The sequence below is a fragment of the Lupinus angustifolius genome, chromosome LG06 (genome assembly GCF_001865875.1).
Source record: "Lupinus angustifolius cultivar Tanjil chromosome LG06, LupAngTanjil_v1.0, whole genome shotgun sequence".
Classification (NCBI taxonomy): Eukaryota; Viridiplantae; Streptophyta; class Magnoliopsida; order Fabales; family Fabaceae; genus Lupinus; species Lupinus angustifolius.
The window spans coordinates 7,769,672-7,790,222 of NC_032014.1; the positions used below are offsets into that span (position 1 = coordinate 7,769,672).

Consider the following 20,551-nt stretch of genomic DNA (forward strand, 5'->3'; position numbering starts at 1 on the left):
ATTTGAAGGCAATGAAGAATAGGCAGGTGCTAACTAGCCTTAGGACATTCCTTGAGTTGAAATAGATGGTGAGGCACTAAAATGATTTCTTATAACCCACCAAAAGTATTAACAATCAATTCATGATCTAGGGATATAAGACTTCAATAAATTCATAGATATACATTTATTAATAAAATATAGTCACGCATCTAAAAATGATTAATTTATTAATGTATTATTGGTTAAACAAAAAATAATAACCCTCCCAAAAGTCTAGAAAAAAGGTTGCATGTGCCTTAATTCTATTGTGTCCTTCCATTGAGTTGGAAAAAGACTTTTTCAGTAGAAAGGTGAAAGGAATCTGTCACGGTGGAAAAAATCATAACTGAAAGTCAAACAAACAGAGCCCATTTTATACTATGGGCTCAGCCACAGCCAGGCCCTTCTATTCAATTTTATCGGGCCCGGGCCCTAAAACCCCTCCAAAACCCTAGTTCTGAAACATGTCTAGTTCCTAGAATCTTCCACTCCCATCCAGAACTTCTGCTTCTGTTATTTTAAAACCTAATCTAATCACATTCTCATAATATTTGTAGCAGAAAAGGTACTGATTTTCTAAAGGGATAGAGAAATGGCGAAACGTTTGATTCCCAGCTTGAACCGTGTTCTGATTGAGAAAATTGTCCCTCCTTCCAAAACTTCTGCCGGAATTCTCCTTCCTGAGAAATCCTCACAGGTTTCTTCCTACTATACCCTCTTTGTTAATGCGATATTCGCTTAGTTTTCGATTTCACCTCAATTTTTTAACGCTCGTTATATAAGTGTGATTTATAAATATCCTTAAGTCAAGACAAGTAATAATGTGATGAAAATTTAGGGAGTTGGGAATGAAATGATGATTTTTTTCAAATGGGTTTTTAATTTGTGGATCATAATGCATTCACTTTGTGTGTTCAAATTCAATTTTTTGAAGTCTGAATTTAGGTCTTATGTGATTTTTTGTATGTAAATAGATTTAATATTGGTTGAATACTTCAATCTTATTTGGTTTGGAAATAGCTTAATTCAGGGAAGGTGATAGCGGTTGGACCCGGAGCACGGGACAAATCGGGGAATTTGATTCCGGTGTCCGTGAAGGAGGGCGACACCGTGCTATTGCCGGAATATGGTGGCAGCCAAATCAAGCTCAATGACAAAGAGTATGTTACTTTGCACTATGTTCTGTTTTTTGAGGCTATTTGGAGTTTGGATTGAAATTTTGTTTATTGGGTATTATTTTTTGTTGCAGGTTCATTTTGTATAGAGATGAGGATATATTAGGCACTCTACATGATTGATTGATGTCTTGTTTGTTTTTACATTGGAGTGTAGGTTATGAGTGGAAGAAATAATTTAGTTGCTCATTCATGAAATGTAACATGGAGAAAATGCTTGAGAAGTTTAAATTTTAACAATCTATGATATTTTGTACCCTGAAAATGGATGGGTTTAGTGGTTCCATATTTTGCTGCTGTTTTATCATCTCCTATTCTCGTAATGTAGTAATACTAATTTTTCTGCAACATGTTAATTTGGGATAAATTTTCAACTTTCAGATATAACGTATCTGAAAGTTATATCTGGGCATTATAATATGATTTAGTTAAAATGAGAAATCAAGAAATTATATTTTTACTCTTGATGGGCACATTAATCAAGAAATCATTTAAAAAGACTATATTTTTACTATTGTTTGCGGAGTTTACATGAAAACTCAGTTTTAAAATGTTACACTAGTCTGATAATTAATTTGAAATATGCACTAAGACTGAGTGCAATATTTGGTCACTATGTAAGTAAATTTGCCTAATAAAACACCCAACAGAAAGTTTAAAAAGCAGTTTTTGAGGCCTCTCTTCTTTCAAACATACAAAAGTTCTTGTTTCGTTCCACTTATTTCTTATATTGAATTTATTTTTAGCTTTATTTTTATTTCGCCTTCTGAACAAATAATTAGACCCCATCATTGGTCTCCTATAGTCTTGTTCGATATCTTTGCTTAACAAAGCTGAATATAATGTTATAGTTGTGCTATGAAAAAGCCAAGAGTGATTATAGACCTCTGCATGTCCACTGCAGTTAGAAGTGGATGCCCACTTCTTTGTCTCTTTAACTTCATAACATGTCCCTTTCAACCCTGCAGCCAAAATCCCAAATTTTAATGTCAAATCTTGCATGCCAAAAGAATCATATAAGACCCTTCTCTCTCTCTCTCTATATATATATATGTTGTAATGAACAATGTAAGGTGATGTGGATACAGGAATCTTTTGTCCACTAAAGGAACCATGAATAGTCCTAAAGGTCCAAACGTTGTATGGTAGTTAAAAGTGGATATAATTTCCGTATTTTCTACTGTTCATCCTCAAGTGCTCTGAAAGTAAGATTTCTCTTGCGGCTTATCATTCAGCTATCTCTATTATTGTTGTACAAGTAAAATTAATTTAAGTGGCACTGATATGTATATTCATATTTGCATATTATATCTTGATTATGCTCACATTAGTTTATATATAGCTCTACTAAGGTGTTCCATGTTAAAAAGTTTCCTTATATCATCAAACTAAGTACTTTCAGTCTAGCAGGCTAGCTGCTGAACGAAAACACTACCTATCCTACACTCGAAACAAATTAGCCATAAATTAATCTATACTATTGAATTTACCAATAGTATAGATTACTAGTTCGTCCCAAAGTAAAAGATTTATCTTATGGTATGTTTGGAAGTTTTGGAGAAATGGAATGAAACACAATTAGGGGTGAAGAGTTTTTAGGGTGGGTGGAATTGCTCCATTTCATTCCATTAATAAAGTAAATCCCAAGCAGTGAAATATTATCTACCCCTTACATTTTATTCCCATTCATACATACATATACCATTAGTCTAAGATTCTATATCATTAAATTCTCCATGATTTATGAAACTGCTCAAGTGGTCTCTCACTCTCTCTTGCTTTTGAGAATTTCACATGATAACATGTTCTTTCTAACCTTCAGTAGAAGCAGTTTCCTCTATCTCCAAGTGACCACGCTTCTGGCGCTCTAGCCTTGTGATTCTGGAACCAGTAGAATACATTACTATACATAGCAGTATAACACGTTATTTTGCAGTTGACATATAAATTTTAATTGATTATTAGCTCTATAAATCAATGTTGCTAATAAATTATTGGCCTTTTTAATCAGTAACCACATTTATAATATACGCTATATATTAATAAGAAAATTATATATTATCAAGTATGTGCAAATATAGTGTACTTCCATTGACAACTAGGTGAGTGTATAGTTCAGACTTCAGAGTATGTTTCAGTTTCTGCAGACCTAATAATCAATATTGTGTAGTTGCTAAATAGATGTTCAAGTTTCTTCAGAATATGATCCAGTTGCTAACTAGATGCAAATGACCATATCAATGTTATGTTTAGAGGTCAAGAGTTTGAAATTGCAGTTCATAATATAACAATTGAGACCACAATTTTGCACATCCTAATTGAAATTGTGGTCACATTTGTTCCTAATTACCATAAACACAATATAAGTATAATTGTGACCACAATTTAAAATCTTCATTACATAAAATAAGCCATTGCGATGAGAGTATGAGATATTTAATAGGGGGAATTGGCTTACCATCATGGGGTTGAAGGTAAGAAGATGGCTGCAGTGGGAGCAAATACAATAAGGTTGAGTCATTGAAGAGATTGTAGTGATTCTGCGAACTGCAAGGGAATTAAGGGTAGGATTTGGAGTGAAAGACTGAAAGGTCCTAAATGAATCAGACATGTTGAATTTGGAACGTGAAACCAGATAACCACTTGCAACTACAACATCTTTATCATGATATTGCACATTGACAATAAAGGTCTTTTCTTTTTGCTGTTTCAAAATAGGGTTTTGTGTGAGAAAGACAGTGAATGAAGAATGGAAGTGAACACTGTATATATAGCAAGAAAGCAATAATGAGTTGACCCATCTATCAATAATATATAATGGTAGTAGCAATGCAGAAATCAAAAGTTGTAAAGTCATCTGAGAAAGGAGAAAGTGAAGGTTGTTTATGAGAGAAGGCCACAGCATCTTGATGATGGTGTCATGTTATTAATGTTGTTTATGTAACCAGCATTTCTGTATACATTTATCCTCTTCACAAACCCTGCTAAATGATAGCCTCGTGAATTGAACCGCATTTTATATTTTTATAACACAGCCTTGAACCATTATACTTTATGACAATTTTTTTATGCTGGGTAGCTCTAAAGGAAACCTGTTTCCTACAAGTGCTTGTTTAACATTTCCATGTACCTGACTGTAGACACTATACATGAACAGTACACTTTCAGACAATCATCCCTTTAATTCGTAGATTGGAAACAAGAATTATCTAAATATTGCTAAACAATAAGTCCAACCATGCTGTAATCTATGATGTGGTACTCAAAAATGAACAAAGACCCTTCAATATATTATGTCAACTAAAAATTTAAATATGTATTATTTTTTCTGCTTTTGGTTTATTATCATTGATGTATGGCAGAGTTTGAAACATAATTTCGAACAGCAGATATTCATTCCTTAAACATCTAAATCAATCCAAGTGGTCTGTATGCAACTTTCCACCCAAAAAATATTTGCTCATTTCTTCCAACTTATACAAATATTTCCTCTTCATAAGCTTTGATAATTTCGAGGAAATATGATGGGCTACTTTATTTTTTTATAGGGTTAATTTTATTTTATAGCAAGTGTTCTCAATTCAAAGATTACCTAAAACTTGAGTCGAAGCACTTTATCCTATAGGAGTTTTTATGTGAACCCAAATGAATTAAAATTGGATCATGATGAACTAAGAGGCATTGGTGGTCCCATGAGAAGGGCAAGGACCAAAAGAGCACAAAATACACTACGACTACTCATGAAAGGCATGAAGGAGAATGTTCCACGTTTAATTCAAGAGAGTCCTCACTTCATTCATTATGTGACTTTGCATATTGGCCAAAATGGGGAAAATAATTCTCAACCCTTTTAGTAGGGCACGACCATGTTCTAAGAATGACTATGACATATTTATTATGTCCTAAGATCATTCATCAAGCATTTAATTTGTCTTTTACTATTTAAATTTTATGGAGTAATTCGTGCAAGACTTAAATTTTAGTCAAGCGTGATTAATCCCTGAAATGTATTTCGTGCAACTCATCCAAAACAAGTCAAAGGAGATTAATTCATGATATGTGTTTTGTGCAAACCATTAAATCACTTCAAGAGTGATTATTCCTTGAGGTTTTCGTGCAAGACCATTAAACAAGTCAAGCATGGTTAATTCAAGGTATGACTTTCGTGCAAAGCCTTCACCCACTTAATACAACCGAATGGAGAAGTCAAGCATGATAAATGAGGGTGTGAGTTTCGTGCAATCACTTAATGCATCCAAATGAGGAACTCCAGATTGATAAATGAAGAGTATGATTTTGCGTGCAAAGCCTCCATTCAATTAATACATCTGAATGGGGAACTCAAGCTTGATAAATATGGGTGTAAGTTTCGTGCAAAGCATCCAACCAAGTTACATGCACAATTCAAAATCCAAATTTGTGTGCATCAACTCAAGAAACTTGATTGTCTTGTGATTACTCTTACTCCTGTAGATCAGATTAAAATAATGGAATTTTGTAATGAAACATATGGGTGTCAATGAGATTGGGGTGTTAGAAAGTGTTAATTGTGCATTAGCTGGGAAGTGGCTATCGTTTTATGTACCCTGACTGCCTCATAATTTTCAATTGGTGAATGAAACAACGATACGCAAGTCCTAATACCTCATAGAGACTAAAATATGTTTATGCTTCTTTAAAGTAATTAAGGAACCTGTGCTGAGGTAAAAATAATGTAATATCATTTTGATTTTTGTTCCATTGCTCCATGTCCTTCATAACCGGGAGCACATCTACTGGCCCATAGTTTATGTCACTTCTTGTGTCATGAGCTTGTCATTGATTAGAAAAATACTTAATAATCAAATTTTAATTTAAATATATTTTTTTGACCAATCACAAACTCATAACACATGGAGTGATACAAACTGTAGGACAACATATGTGTACTCTTCAAAACCCATGCTGCATGGAGCCTTGTTGATGTTAGGCATGATCTAATTCAGTTAAGCGCGAAAAGACTAACCAAGGTAAGATGAACCCTTTCACCATAAGGCCTAAGTTCAGAAAAGTTTATATTTTTTGAGAAAAAATATATTTATATACTGACAATGTAATAAAATTTTACATTATTACTGCATCATTCATCATTTATAATGAATATATAAGAGCCTACTAGAGTAAAAACATTTGAGTATCATAATAAATGAGAAACTTAATTTTAGCGTTTAGATTTAGATAAAAATAGATGTAATGTTTTCCACACGTTCTCAGTTCTCACCCCTAACTTTCACCACACTTCTCGAACAAATGATCTCCCCAGTCCCAACCTATGCCATGTGGGATACCAAGCACTCCAATCACATTACTCAGTGATACGATTTAAAAAATCAGATTTTTTAGATACTTTTATTTTTAAACACGTTAACATCAATTGTGAAATTTTCTTCAACAGAATTGAGGTGTTAGAAAAACCAAGCTTGCCAAAAAACATAAAAACGAATAGATATAAAACCAAATTGAAGACAGAAAAAACTTCAAAAATAAATCTCATACTTTTGAACTCAAAAGTAAGATTTTTTTAAAGTGGGTACTGTGTTGTTGAGTACCCAAACAAAGAACAATAGAGATAACTTGAAATTTCGTAAAATCTTTCACCCAAAACAAAATGCCGATTAAGCCTAAAATCTTTCACGTAATCTACAATTTACGTTTTACGAACGAGATTTTGATAATGAATAGCACTACAGGACTTCTGATGTTTAGCCATTCAAGCAAATCACATTCGTTCCATATTCGATTTTGATATTAAACAACATTGTCTTTATGAAATATGATTCTGTTGTAAATAGCTCCATATTCGACTTTGATTCGCTATCTTTCTAGCTAAAATCACATGCTTTTATCACACAACAATCATAGCCACAATAAACACAATTATTGTACCCTCGATACCATATTCACAATCAAAATCACCTATAATCTACAGCGTATTATTGATAATTTTACGACATAAAATGGCAGTGACTTAACCTATAACTAACTCATTCGGTCTACTGACAAAGAAAGGCGCAAAACAGAACACTTTAGACACCACGATGCAACAGTAACACTGATAATTAAACCAATACAAAATTGAAATGATAGTAATATATGATTCATTGTCTTCAAAATTAAAATCCGAATCACAATATCAAAAGAAACATAACACTTAATTAAAACAGTAAAACCCTAAAATCCAAAACACATTATCAAAATTAAAATCCGAACAACAATTTCAAAAGGAGAGATAAAACATAATGAAAATAGCAAAACCCTAGAGCACTTCATGAATCACAGAATCAGTACCTCCTAGGAGCACTAGCACCACCGCGACCAAATCCAAACTGAGGCTGAACAGGTGTAGGGTCCACCTGAACAATACCAGGAACATCGTTCATTCCAAGAGCCTGAAGCATATCAAGAGTCTCCTTATCAACTTCGATAAGATCGGTCTTAATGGCGGAGACATCAGGAACGAAATCCATGCGGCGTTCTCTCTCCTCTTCCTGAAGCTTGAGAGAGATTCCACGAACAGGTCCTTTCTGGATCCGCTTCATGAGATGAGTAGAGAAACCAGCGATCTTGTTACGGAGCCTCTTGGAAGGGATGAGAGCAACTTCTTCTAGAACCTTCTTGTTGGTGTGGAAATCAAGAGTCATTCTTGAGTAATACCTTTCTATCACTTGGCGTGATGATTTCTTCACTGTCTTTGTCCTAACGCGACCCATTTTCTTCTGATCTTTCTCGCTCTCACTTCGCCGCTACGAGGATGAACAAAACCTGCAACAAAAAATGGAGATGGATTTGGGAGATAAAGGTATGATATTAGGGTTTTGTTTTGTGTTATGATCTATTGGGTCGTGATTGGGCTTAGCCCAAAAGGTTTTTTGCGTTTGGGCCTTGAAAATTTCACTTGAGTTGAGGGCTCGTTTGGATGATTCAACAAAATACTCGGCTAGTAACTAGCACATTCCATACCCACAAGTGACGGTGATGATTAATTGATTATTGATTATGATATAGCTCACCTGAAAATGACGTTTCAATATTTGAATTCATTATCTCCTAAATAAAGTTTCTAGCAGGACATGTACGTTGTTCTAATAGTATAAGGTTCTAATAGATTTTTAAAAAATTAAAAAGTCAATGTTTCGTTCTTGTAAATTACACATATTAGAAGGGGTAGACAGTCACGAACTACAAAAGTAACAATTCTTTATCCAAAAAAGATGAGGAAATATTTTTCTAAATATTCTAGATATTGCAAATATGAAGCTAGGGCCAGAGCCTAACAAGGAAGAAAATTAACGGGAAGGGGAATTTAGATGGGTTATTGAGGCTCTACTATATCACTGTCTACAAGACTACCAAGCTATATTGGAGAATCCATTAGTGTGATGAGCATGTACTTGGTTTAAGCTTAAATAAATTAACCAATCAGCATAATGATTTCCATCTCTTATAGTGTGAGACTAATCAATATCCTAATATTAGCCTTCATCATTCTTTACTTTTATTTTAATAAAACCTTAGGATCAAAGGATACAGTGAAAATAAAGGGATTAGTTTTCATACATGTAAAGGCCCATTTGATTGACTGGACATGCTAACGTATATCACCCTGTAATTCATTATTTGAAGAGCTAGTATATACAATAACCTTATCTTATTACTTATTTTACCTTGCTTTCCTAGTGTATTTTTTTATAGAATAATGTGTGGTTGTGGTTACAACGAGAGGAATGAAAAGGGATGAAAGAGAAAAGAGAGGAAATGTCATTTTCCCTTCTCTAGTTAACAAAGAAAAAGAGAAGGAGATTAAAAATATTGGCTCATATTCATCACAAATGGGTGGGAATAATAGATATAAAAGAGACACTTTTAATTATATAATTATAATAGTCTCATTAAAATTATATCTAAATCCTCATTTTAAGGATGTTATAATAATTTCACAAATATATTTTTATTTTCGCCTCATTTTTGCATAACCAACAGTAAAATTATAATTTTCTTTCATTTTTTTTCTTTTAAAGCAAATTAATAACTGACTTTCATTCTAATTTCTATTTCTTTTCATTTCTTGCACGTTATTTTCTTCCCTTCCATTTTCCTTCTGAACTAAACACAACCTAAAATAACATTATCATTTTAATCACATTATTGTCACTGTTATCACAACTATTATATTACTCCAATTATCATTACCTCGAATATTATCACTATTGTCACCATAACCATTAACAACTCTACACTCTCATCATCAACCTTATTGCTATGGTCGGGTTGCTAAAAAATGATATTACAATTTAGATTTCATTTTGATAAAGTATATTTTATTATGTAATTATTTGCGAAAAGTAACACCAATTCTTAAAGTAATTATGCCATTTTAACCACCACTTCAAGGGTGTCTTTTTACATTAATGAAGTTTAGGAGTGTTTTCACACCAAACATGAGTTTAGAGGGTTTTTTCTTCACTTTTTGCCCCCAACTTTAGTTTCTAGTGTGTTTGATGCATTTTTTAGTTGATGGACTAAGTCCCACGTCATCCAAAGTTTAAGGGGTGTTTTTTTGACATTTTTTATTTCTATTATTATTCTCCAATATCCTCCTTTTGCATTACTAGACTGATTTACTTGTTAAATAAGTATTACTGTTCACACACGCTTCTATCCTATAATTGTTTTGATTATTGGAGCACAACACAAAAGGAACAATTTAGTAATTCTAGCAACGTAGACATAAAAATCTTCTAGTTAATTTTATATTATACTCATATGGAAAGAAATGTGAGTTTATTAATACTATAACATTATACAAAAAATAGTATAATGGAAAGAGTGTAATATCGAGAATAAAAATTTATACACAAGTATATCATCCATCATTTATTTGTTTTAATTTTATTTTAAAATAAATTATAATTAAATATAAATAATAGATGGTGCAATGATAACCTAAAAATTTTATGGGCTAATGGTGTATACATCTTTCTTTCTACTCTAAATAGTATATGTGACAAAATTATCCACAATCCATAATCCATTCAACTTAAATCCATCAAAATTCATTCGTTAGAACTAATGGATATAATCTAATGGATAACATTGATAATGGATGAATTCAAATTCATCCATTATATTCAATGAATATCATGGGTGTATCCATTTGGATGGATACCCAATCCATCCAAAAAAAATAAAAACCAAAATATTTTTTTATAAAGAAACATGCAAACCCAACTTTGCTATGTAAACCCAACATGCAAAATATAAATCAATGTTATCAATATCGTACCAGTGAGAGTACTAGTATAGTGGTATGTTGGTTTAACCAATAGTTCAGTGTTAAACCCGCATACCGGTAAAGTTAAATATTCATAAATTTTATACTAATATTAATGTTGAAAAATCAATAAAGAAGACAATAATTATTTTTATTTATACAACTTGTTAAAAATGTATGTTATAGACCATGTTTTAGATGTATAAAAAATGTAGTAGTTATGTATTTTTTCATCCATATAATATTTTGGTAAAAATAAATCATTATCATTAAAAAATAATTTTAAATGAAACTAACTTGTATGATCGGTACCGATCGATATGACCAATTTTTACCAATATAATTGTATGACCGATATAAATATTGTATCATAGCAGTATTAAGACTGAATCACCAATTTACTAGTTCAACTGACCGACACGAATAGGTTTTGATACCAATGATATAAACTACTCTATTCCTAATAAAAGGATTCCTTCAACAATATTTTATAAAATCATTCTTTCAAAAAAATTCAATAAGGATTAGTATAATATTTTGTGTCATGATTGAGCACAAAAAAAAAATGCATGATTGCACAATATAGTATCTCTGATCTCACTTATACTGTTGCAAAATGTTTTATTAAATAATAATTTGTAAAATGATTTTTCATTCAAATAAAGTTTTAGTTCAAATTAAAAAAATGTACTGAATATTCATCTATCTAATCATTAAAATGAATAAATGGATGGATTGAAATCCATTGAATATAAATACATAGGATAATTTAGAAATATAATTTTATGAATTTATATGGATTGATATATGACTTTCCATCCATCCATTATGATCAAAATCTATATTCATTCAAGTTCATTCTTGTCACCCCTATTAACATCAACATAGTGGATTTTAGATATGCAAATTATTCAAGCACAACAAGCAATGAAGCAAGAAAGAAAATCTCTATACAGAAAAGAAAGAAAAAAAAGGTACAACTAGGCAGAGTTTGTTTACCGATGCCTCTAAATTTGAATATGTTCCGGAGACAGCGGTCATTAATACTCAACAGTCTCACACCCTTACCAAGCAAATACAAGCAGGGAAGAACATACACACATATATATTATAAATAATATATACATAAACAAAGTATATGTGAAAACAAAAACAAATTAGATGCCAAAATGTCAAGAAAAAACCAAAGCAGTGAGCTAGCCAGTTATGGAAATAGTGTATGAGTAAAAGGTGCAAAGTCCAAAGAAAAAAAGTCTTAGAAGTGAAATTTTATAATTGTAAGAAGCTTCCAGGAATCAAGGGTCAAGATCATGTGACTAGACCCATAAGAAAAGGAAAGACTCCAAACTTTTAGTTTTTCTTTTGGCTTCTCTCTCTTTCTACATCTTAATCCATATTCCAACTATCCAAAATAAACTCACACACTTCTGTTTTTACACTCTGTGCTTTGTGTTAAGAGTCAAAGTGATATATCTTTTTTTGTGCACTTTCATGGTTGCCTTCTGAAGCTGCTACACTTTCTGTGTGATATCAACAACAAACTTCCACAGCAACTGCAATGATAGGTTTCAGAGAAAGAGAAAGGACAAGGGAAAATAGAAGGCTTTCTTGGGCTAAACCTGCAAATTTCTTCTTGTGGGTCATCTTAGTTTTTGCTCTTATAAGCTTGTTTTTGTCCATTCACAATGAAAGCAGTTACACCAGTAGCAGAAGAAACCTTACAATTAAGCCTCCACCACCACTACCACACAGAGAACATATTTTCAGAAAGACATTGTTTCATTCATCATCATCATCAAAAATTTCAAGTACTACTGCTACTCAAGCACGGTTTGTGAGCACAAATATTGTTGATCCAAATAACACCCTTTATGGAGATGACAAAAGAATTGTTCACACTGGTCCAAATCCTCTTCACAATTAAGTGGTGTACTCTTTCATCCATGGTAGGTAGTTAAATTTAAATGCAAAACCATGTCTTAATTAATTGTGTATTTTATATTATTTTCTCTTTGTATCTTTTATATCTTACATTTTGGAGTTAGGAAGAATGAGAGCATAGCTTTAGCCTTTTCAGTAGTGAAGGGTAATGTTTTAATGAGGGCTACACATGTTCACAGTAGCACATGGGAATGTATTACATGAAGGGTAAGAAAAAAATTGAAGAGGCTAGTGTTAATGCTCTCCTTTCTTTTGCAGTGAAGTGATGAATGATTTTGCCTTTCCTTTTCTGTGTCCTTTCTGTTCAAAACAGCGTGTGAATTAATTAGCATGTTTTAATTTACTCATCTACTCTTCTTCTTCTGACTTATATCATGGCCACACAATATTATTGAATCTTTAATTTGATGAATGTGATTCACAGCAACACAGCTAACATATAAGTACATAGTACACCATAATTTACGTACAGCATCACTCAAAGCTTCCAGCTGCTGAAAACTGCAACAACATCATTGATTCAGTAACTGGGTACTCAATTTTGTGCGAATTTTCTATCAATTATTCAAAGCAATGATGGATCAAGACTCAAGAGGTTAAAAGTTACACTACTAGAACTATAAACTATTTGTTAGAAATAATATTAACATCACAGATAAACCTAGGGGAAATCAGCATGTTTCTACCTTCCAAGTTAACTAATTTTAAATACTGTTTTTTAAGTATTGATACATACAAGTAACAACTACCTTTAGATGCATCGGGTTAGATCACTGACACTGCATTAACTGCGCTCATTTGCCTTGCCTTCTGCACCCAAAACGGAAAATAATAGGTCCAACATCATAATTAGTAGGTATCATTTGTTAGTCATAGCCACCATTACGTCTTATTGATGGTCCTCTAATGATTCTACTTACATTTTTCTTCTTCTGTGTGATCATGCATGTGAAAAGTAAAGTTCAGAGTTTTCAATATGTATTTGCAACCTGGCAATTTGGGTTAATAACATACAAATATATACTTAACGTGTGCGTTGTTAAATTTAACATAGTGTGTCATGATTAACTAGTATTACCTCAAACAATAATTAAAGTGAAAATGGTGGGAGTAACATTTTTTTATACAAACATAAAATGTTATAATATTTTTTTCGTACTACCAAAAGTATTCATTTAAGTTATGATTAAAAAACTAATTCATTTCAAAGTGAGTAACTACCCCTAAAAATCGAACTCTTAACATATTACTCTTTCTTACAATGTTAGATATGTGTATTGGGTAGGAAATGGTGTTGAACTATCTAGGCATTAATTATTGGGTGGGCAATAGTGTTTCTTTGATTGATTATTCCTAGAAGTCCCATCTGTTATTGAATTGAATGCACCAGTTTTTTCTCAAACCAAATGCATGTCTCTATGTCCAAACACGCTTTCTCAAGGTTTAGGGTCAGTATGAAGGCTCGTTTTCATAAATAATGTTGCACCCGTTCTGAGGAAAATACATTACTGGCCCTCATGCAGTTTATCAATGAACCTACAAACATCCTTCATCCTTGTGTATTAGTGAAATCACTTATTTCAATGTCTTAGTTTTCATAGAGTATTCCACACTCCACAAGACCAGCCTCTTAAATTTTTTCCCTATAAGTGTCTTAGAAATATGGTTTAAGGATTGAAGAAATAGAATCTTATGTTGGAAGTCTTAAATGTCACTTTTTAAAGCTTTTTGAAATCTTAAAGTATTCAATACTTTCTATGAAAAAATTGTTATTTTAAATTGTTTACCAATGCTCTAAAGATATAAAGCCATTTTTGTCACGTATAGAGAAAACAAAGTCTACGGTCTCAACTCTCAAGGTGTGAGAGTATATATAATAAGCTTTGGAAAGTTCCTTGGGAATGACACAACTAAGTCCTAGAAAACGAACCCAAAGAATAGAAAGAAAAGTGACTAATACTCCCCAAAACACAACTCCCTCAACTCCATATTTTTTATATTTAAGACTATGTATGAAAGAATAAAATTAGAAAATTACATTTAAAATATGAAGTAAAAAATAATAGTACTATATTTAGAAAAAAAAAAAGTATATAATAATCTTGAGTTTCTAAAACATCAAAAAATTTAAAATAAAATCAAAAAGTCAAATATCAAAAGGGTACTTAGTACTCATTTTTTTTATATATATGTCTTAAAGTTTGATTTTTTAAAGTTATGCACATAGATTATTAAATGATGTAATTTTGTATATTTTAACTAAAATACTTTTATTTAATCATTATCTATTTCCCATAATTAAGAGATGGATAAAAAATATAAGGTGAAAAATAGAAAGTAAAAAATAACGTATAATTAACTCTTAGACTTTTAAAAATACTGAAAAAGATTTGGAACAAAATTATCACAATATCAAAATATCAATTAAAGAGGATGCAATAGTGTATAAGTTTGTAATTAATCTACAAAATATTATTTTGAATAGAATGAGATGCTTTATTACCCCCTTGTCACTTCTCTTTACAAGAGAAATGGAGTTTCCCTATGAAATGAATGTTTGTTCAGACCTCGGAGCCATTAAACAGCATCTATATTAATGTGAGTCAAGGAGGTATTCATAGTGAAACTACTATCCCCGTCTCTCTCTTTGTCCAACTTACATGAAAAATAAACTTTGTTTATTTCTTCCACCACCCTACTCTTGCGCTCTATGTCTTTGCTACTTGCTGGCTAATTACTATTATGTCCACCCTCTTTTCCATCTCCTTGGGTTTCATTTAGGGAGCATTTTGGTCCTTAATTAATATGGAACCTCTAACCAAAGTAAAGGTCCCACGAGATATATAAAGCTAGTTGGAAAGCAAAATTCTATAAATAATATCACCTGTCCAAAATAAAGGATCTATTAATGTTAATCAATAAGGGTCACATTCATACAACTTTGCAATCATAGCTTTCATTGATGATTGATTAATTTGTGGTATATATTGAATAAATGGTTTTACTTCTACCAAATGCATGCCTTCTAAATTAACTTTTACCTCATCATATCTGAATTTCTACTTCCACGGGAATGTTCTAATTGCAGCATTGGACATTGCAAATTAGTAGCGCTTGTATCTCAACACAATAGCAACCTACTTGCCATATACTACTAAGTATTATAGATAGTATGGGCTTCATAATAAAAATATTAAAGTCAAGCTGCATGGTGAGGAAATATAGCAAAACCATGCACTAAGAAACAAATAAATTCAATTGAAAATCATGAAGGAAATTTTACTATTTTGCTGATAAAAAATCATGATGGAAGCAATAAAATACTAATAGCAATCATAGTTGTTGTTCTTTTTGCCCTTATCATTTTAAGATCATTCTTAGTTTATTCATAGTTGTGCTTGTTCTTAAATGTAACCACAATATTTTCTTAAGAATGTATTATTATTTTACAATGGGGCCATAACTTAGAATGAGTAGGGAAGATGAGAATACTGTGAAATAACAAAGAAAAATTCACATATAAAGACATTTGTATTCCCTTATTTATAGTGAGAAGATATGTTTACTCTTTAAAACTAAAAGAACAAAAAAAAACACTCATGTCTCATACTAGATAGGAATTTTACTCTAGGAGAGATCTAAAATAAATGATGGTATGAGGAACTATGACCCAAATAGAAATAAATGATAATTCATAGATGTAGCAAAAAATAAATACATATTCTTAGTTTATGAAAAAATATAAAATAATAGATGAAAACAATTAAATATAACAATCTATGTTTGCCTCTATGTTTGGTCTAAAATGTAAAACACGTGAAATTTGATTTTGAAAGTCAGAAGGAATGGATTAGTTTTTACTTTTGAGCATGACGTTTTTTATTTAACTCTTTTAATGTGTAGTAGTAGTAGTAAGCAACTAAGTACTAAGCTGTGTGTGTTGATGTTACAGTTCATTACGTGTTACAACCAACTGTCTTTGTTCTATTGCATAAATTGTGGACTCTTCCTACTGAAGCTAGTCCTACGATTGATATAAATAATAATTAATAGAATGGAAATCATATGAATAAAAGTAGGAAGCATCTTTGTTAATAGGTCTTAGTGAGTAGTATGACAATACACCGTTATGGATTTTATTAAACCGTGAAAGGTCCTAAATTATGTGCGTTCTGAAAATATATAAGAAAAAATAAGGAGACTAGGTAGGGGTGGTGGAATAGGTTCGAAGCCAAACCCTACTTTTAATTTCCTAAAAAGTACAAACTTGAGTCTCCTGGCCTCTATTATTTGATATATAACTCAAGCTTGGTATGATGTGTTTAATAGTTTTACCTAATCATTATATCCAATCAAATACAAACATAGTCTTCACTCACACTTAATGTGAAGGGAACTCGTGTGCTAATTTGCTGGATAATCCAAGCTAAAGATAAAAAGTAAAGTAGATAGAGATAATTTGATCTGATCTATTATATAGAAATTATTGAATTTGAGTTGTTCAAATAGTATTATTGATACAAAGATTTTAGTAACACTTTCAACCAATATGTGTATATATTATTCACAATCAAAGACCAAATACACCTGATATTTCTTTAATTGTTTATGCATGCACCCAATTGTAATTATTATGAGAGAAATGTACCATCAAGTAAATAGATCAATCGGCGCGCAACAATTGTTCTATTTTAATCAAAAATCTAAGTTCGAACTATGAGACTACAACTACATTAAACTTTTGATAGGAGATCTGCATCATCATTAGTAATCCTACCCTTCTCTAAATATTTCAGGTTGTGGTTCAAATATATGTCATTAGGAGTCTTTGACTTACGGAAAGAATTATAAATTCTAATAAGGAGTTTAAGGAGTTGATATATACTTTCACCTTTGGTTGTAAAGAGAGAAAGAGAATTAAAATTGTGTGAGTCTCACTCTACTATATATTCTTTCTCTTTAACTTTGATGAAAAATGAGGAGAGAATAGTGAATTTTTTATACAATGTCAAAATTACTATTAACATATATAAGTTTGTATTAGACATAAAATAATATTAATTGAAATTATAATAAAAATATTTAATAAAATTTATAATCTAAAATTAAAGTTTTATTTTTAACTAATAATAAAACAAAAAATCTCTTTTGTAGGGGTATTATTGTCATTTGAGGCATAACATCATCTTTCTATTCTTATTTTTTATTCAACCAAACAAAAGAGTGAGAAAGGAAAACATCTCTTTCTCTTCAATTTCTTTCATGCTTCTCTTATCAAATAATATAAAAATTTACTCTTTTTCTCTTCTTTCTCTTTCTTCTCACTCTTTTATTCACTTATTTCTCTCTACTTATTTTCTTGTATGTAACCAAATGAAGAGACAATAACTCACTGTGAACTAATGCTACATTGAAATTCTATAAATGTTTGATCTGATTAAGAGTAAGACCACCCCTCGATTCCCCAACTTTAGAATATAAAAAAAAAATTAAACTATGGGCCTTTTTCAGCAAACTTTTCAACTTTGAGTAATGTCAAAAAATGTATCAACTCCACTTGCTTTGAGAAATCTGCAATGATTGAATTCACCACATAAGATTAAGAGACCCAAAGGTTTTAATACAGTTTCGAAGACTCCCACAAGGCCATAACCTTACCATATAGGTGTTTGGACCTAGAATTAGAACCTTGGCTAGGATTTTAATATTATTGACTATGATATTCAGTTTCGTACCCTAGAATTTTCATGATTAGTAAAGAGAGGCAAGTTATATAGTTTCAGAGTTTCAGTTCTTTCCTGTTAGTGTATATGACAGGGTTCCACAGTATAACATACTTTTGGAGCAGACTCAGAATGCCTTCCATGGAAACACACCTTGTGGTTGTAGTCTTGTGAAGAAGCCTAAAGATCACAAGAAGAAAAGGAACAAATTGTATTGCACAACAAGAACTAGGATCCTCTCACGTAAATGGAGAGACAAGAGACAAGTTCATATTTCTCTCCATCCCATTATTAAAAAGATAAATATGTTATTAAAAATTGAATTTTTCTCAATCTATTTTAAGAACTTCACTCTAATATACTTGCAGTATTGTCTCACAAAATCAATATAACAAATCTTTAGTAATTATTTATTTATTAGTGATTAATTTATTAACCGGTATCATTTTATATTAATTTAAAAACTGATTTTGTAAGATGCTAATTTACTAGAAGGAAATTAATTGTTAAAAATACAAAACATTTTACAAAAAAGATTAAAGAAACTTTCTATGACTTGTAAAATGAATTGAGAAATTATCAATAGTGATCATCAAGGAGTGGGCTTCATAATTTATAAGCATACTTGTATAATATACAAAATGGGCCGACCCACGTAAAACAATGATATTTAATACGCCAGATCCTGTAATCCATATGGTTATGTTATCAGGGAATAGAGATTTTTTATCTCATTTGGTGTCTCAATTGAATGAAAAAATACATTTCATTAAAAGATAAAGTTATAAAAATATAATTTAATATTTTTATATTATTTATTTGAATTTAATTGGCTAGGGATATAGATATATGATTTTTTGGAGACATGTGCCAAACATTATAAATTTTACAACACTGCCGCATTAAGACCATATATGTGTGCACTCATTTTCACATCAAACTTAAGTTTTGTGCAAAGGAAGTTGACTGAATACTATAGCTTATCTTTTTTTTTATAAATTATCATAGCTTATCATTCATTAAAGATTACCATGCTTATAAATTATAATAATTGACCTATGATATTATGAAAGCCCTTGTTTTAGTCATTCTTTAACTCCATTTACATTGGTATTAGCTTGCCAATTAAGGGCTCCGACATAGCTTGTACCCAAAATTTGGTTTTAAAGATTCCACAGATTTCATAACCAATTGATTGTGATTTTAAGATACTTAAAAAGAAGAATGTCTTTGGGCAAACATAGACATGTGATGTTGAGTTTCCTTTTTAGTGCATGGCATGCACAGTTACACACACACCACTCGTACTCTCGACGATGCTTCCTTTAATAAAAGCTTTTTAATCCTCTTTATGAAATTTCGCTCGCTCATGCAACATTTTTAATATTCATATCCTATTGGATAAATAAAAGGGAAAAGATACAAGATTGACTATCCAACAAAAGATTTATGTTGTGGTCCCTTCATGTTCATCCGAATCAGGGTGAAGATTTTGCTATATTTATAAATAAATTTAAAAAATAATATATTGTTGAAAAGATTCAAAAAATAGAAACCCTACTTTAATAAATGATGTATGCTATTGGTGTAACGTTATTCTAGATTTTTAGAATGCCCAAAATGTCAAATGTTCAATTCATGAGAGTGACACTTATTAGGAAAGGCAGTCACGAACCCCAAAAGATATTAATTCTTTATTGAAAATGTGATGGATACTCTTGATAGCATTGTTAAGAATCAAGAGCGGAAACAGGATATGAATTTCATTCATTGAATGAATTAATTGAAAATTGAATTGATTGAATAAGAAGTGAGTCAATATGGCTTATTTATACAAGAGAAAATAATGAAAAGAAAGCTTGTAAAGCAAGTAACTAACATAAACCTAACTTGCTAATTCTTTACTTTCTAACCAACTATCATCTTCTGAAATAATCTATCATATATCTTTAATATTCCCCCTCAAGCTGGTGAGTGAAATTTTTTACTCTCCAGCTTGGAATTGATTTGAAGTAATAATAACGCTCAACCATCCATGTCATAAGTTATATCATCAAACGCTTAATCATTCATAGCATAAGCTATATCTTTGCTTAACCACTATGGACAGAAGCTACTCATTCAATGTTTAACCATCCATGACAGAAGTTATATCTGAGCTTAACCATCATGGACAGAAGTGAACCAACCATTGATAATGAAAGAGAGAGAACGGATCAGAATCTTGATCCTAATGAGATGTTTCAATAATGAATAAGAAAGATGGGTAAATGACGAAGAATAAGAAAATGATTTAATCTTGTATATGATAAATTGATGATGAATAATGACAAATGTTGAACCTTGGAATGATGGAGCCATAATCAGAAGCATTTCCTTGT

The 20,551-nt window shown here is 31.2% G+C and overlaps 2 protein-coding genes across 2 annotated transcripts; one reads left to right on the top strand and one right to left on the bottom strand.

Moving 5' to 3' along the window:
* LOC109349485 (10 kDa chaperonin, mitochondrial-like) lies at window positions 497–1,544 on the top strand. Its single transcript, XM_019590303.1, has 3 exons — window positions 497–718; window positions 1,042–1,181; window positions 1,271–1,544. The coding sequence occupies exons 1-3, from the start codon at window positions 614–616 to the stop codon at window positions 1,317–1,319; spliced, it is 294 nt and encodes a 97-aa protein (XP_019445848.1). The 5' UTR covers window positions 497–613; the 3' UTR covers window positions 1,320–1,544.
* LOC109349486 (40S ribosomal protein S17-like) lies at window positions 7,295–8,029 on the bottom strand. Its single transcript, XM_019590304.1, has one exon. The coding sequence runs from the start codon at window positions 7,943–7,945 to the stop codon at window positions 7,517–7,519; it is 429 nt and encodes a 142-aa protein (XP_019445849.1). The 5' UTR covers window positions 7,946–8,029; the 3' UTR covers window positions 7,295–7,516.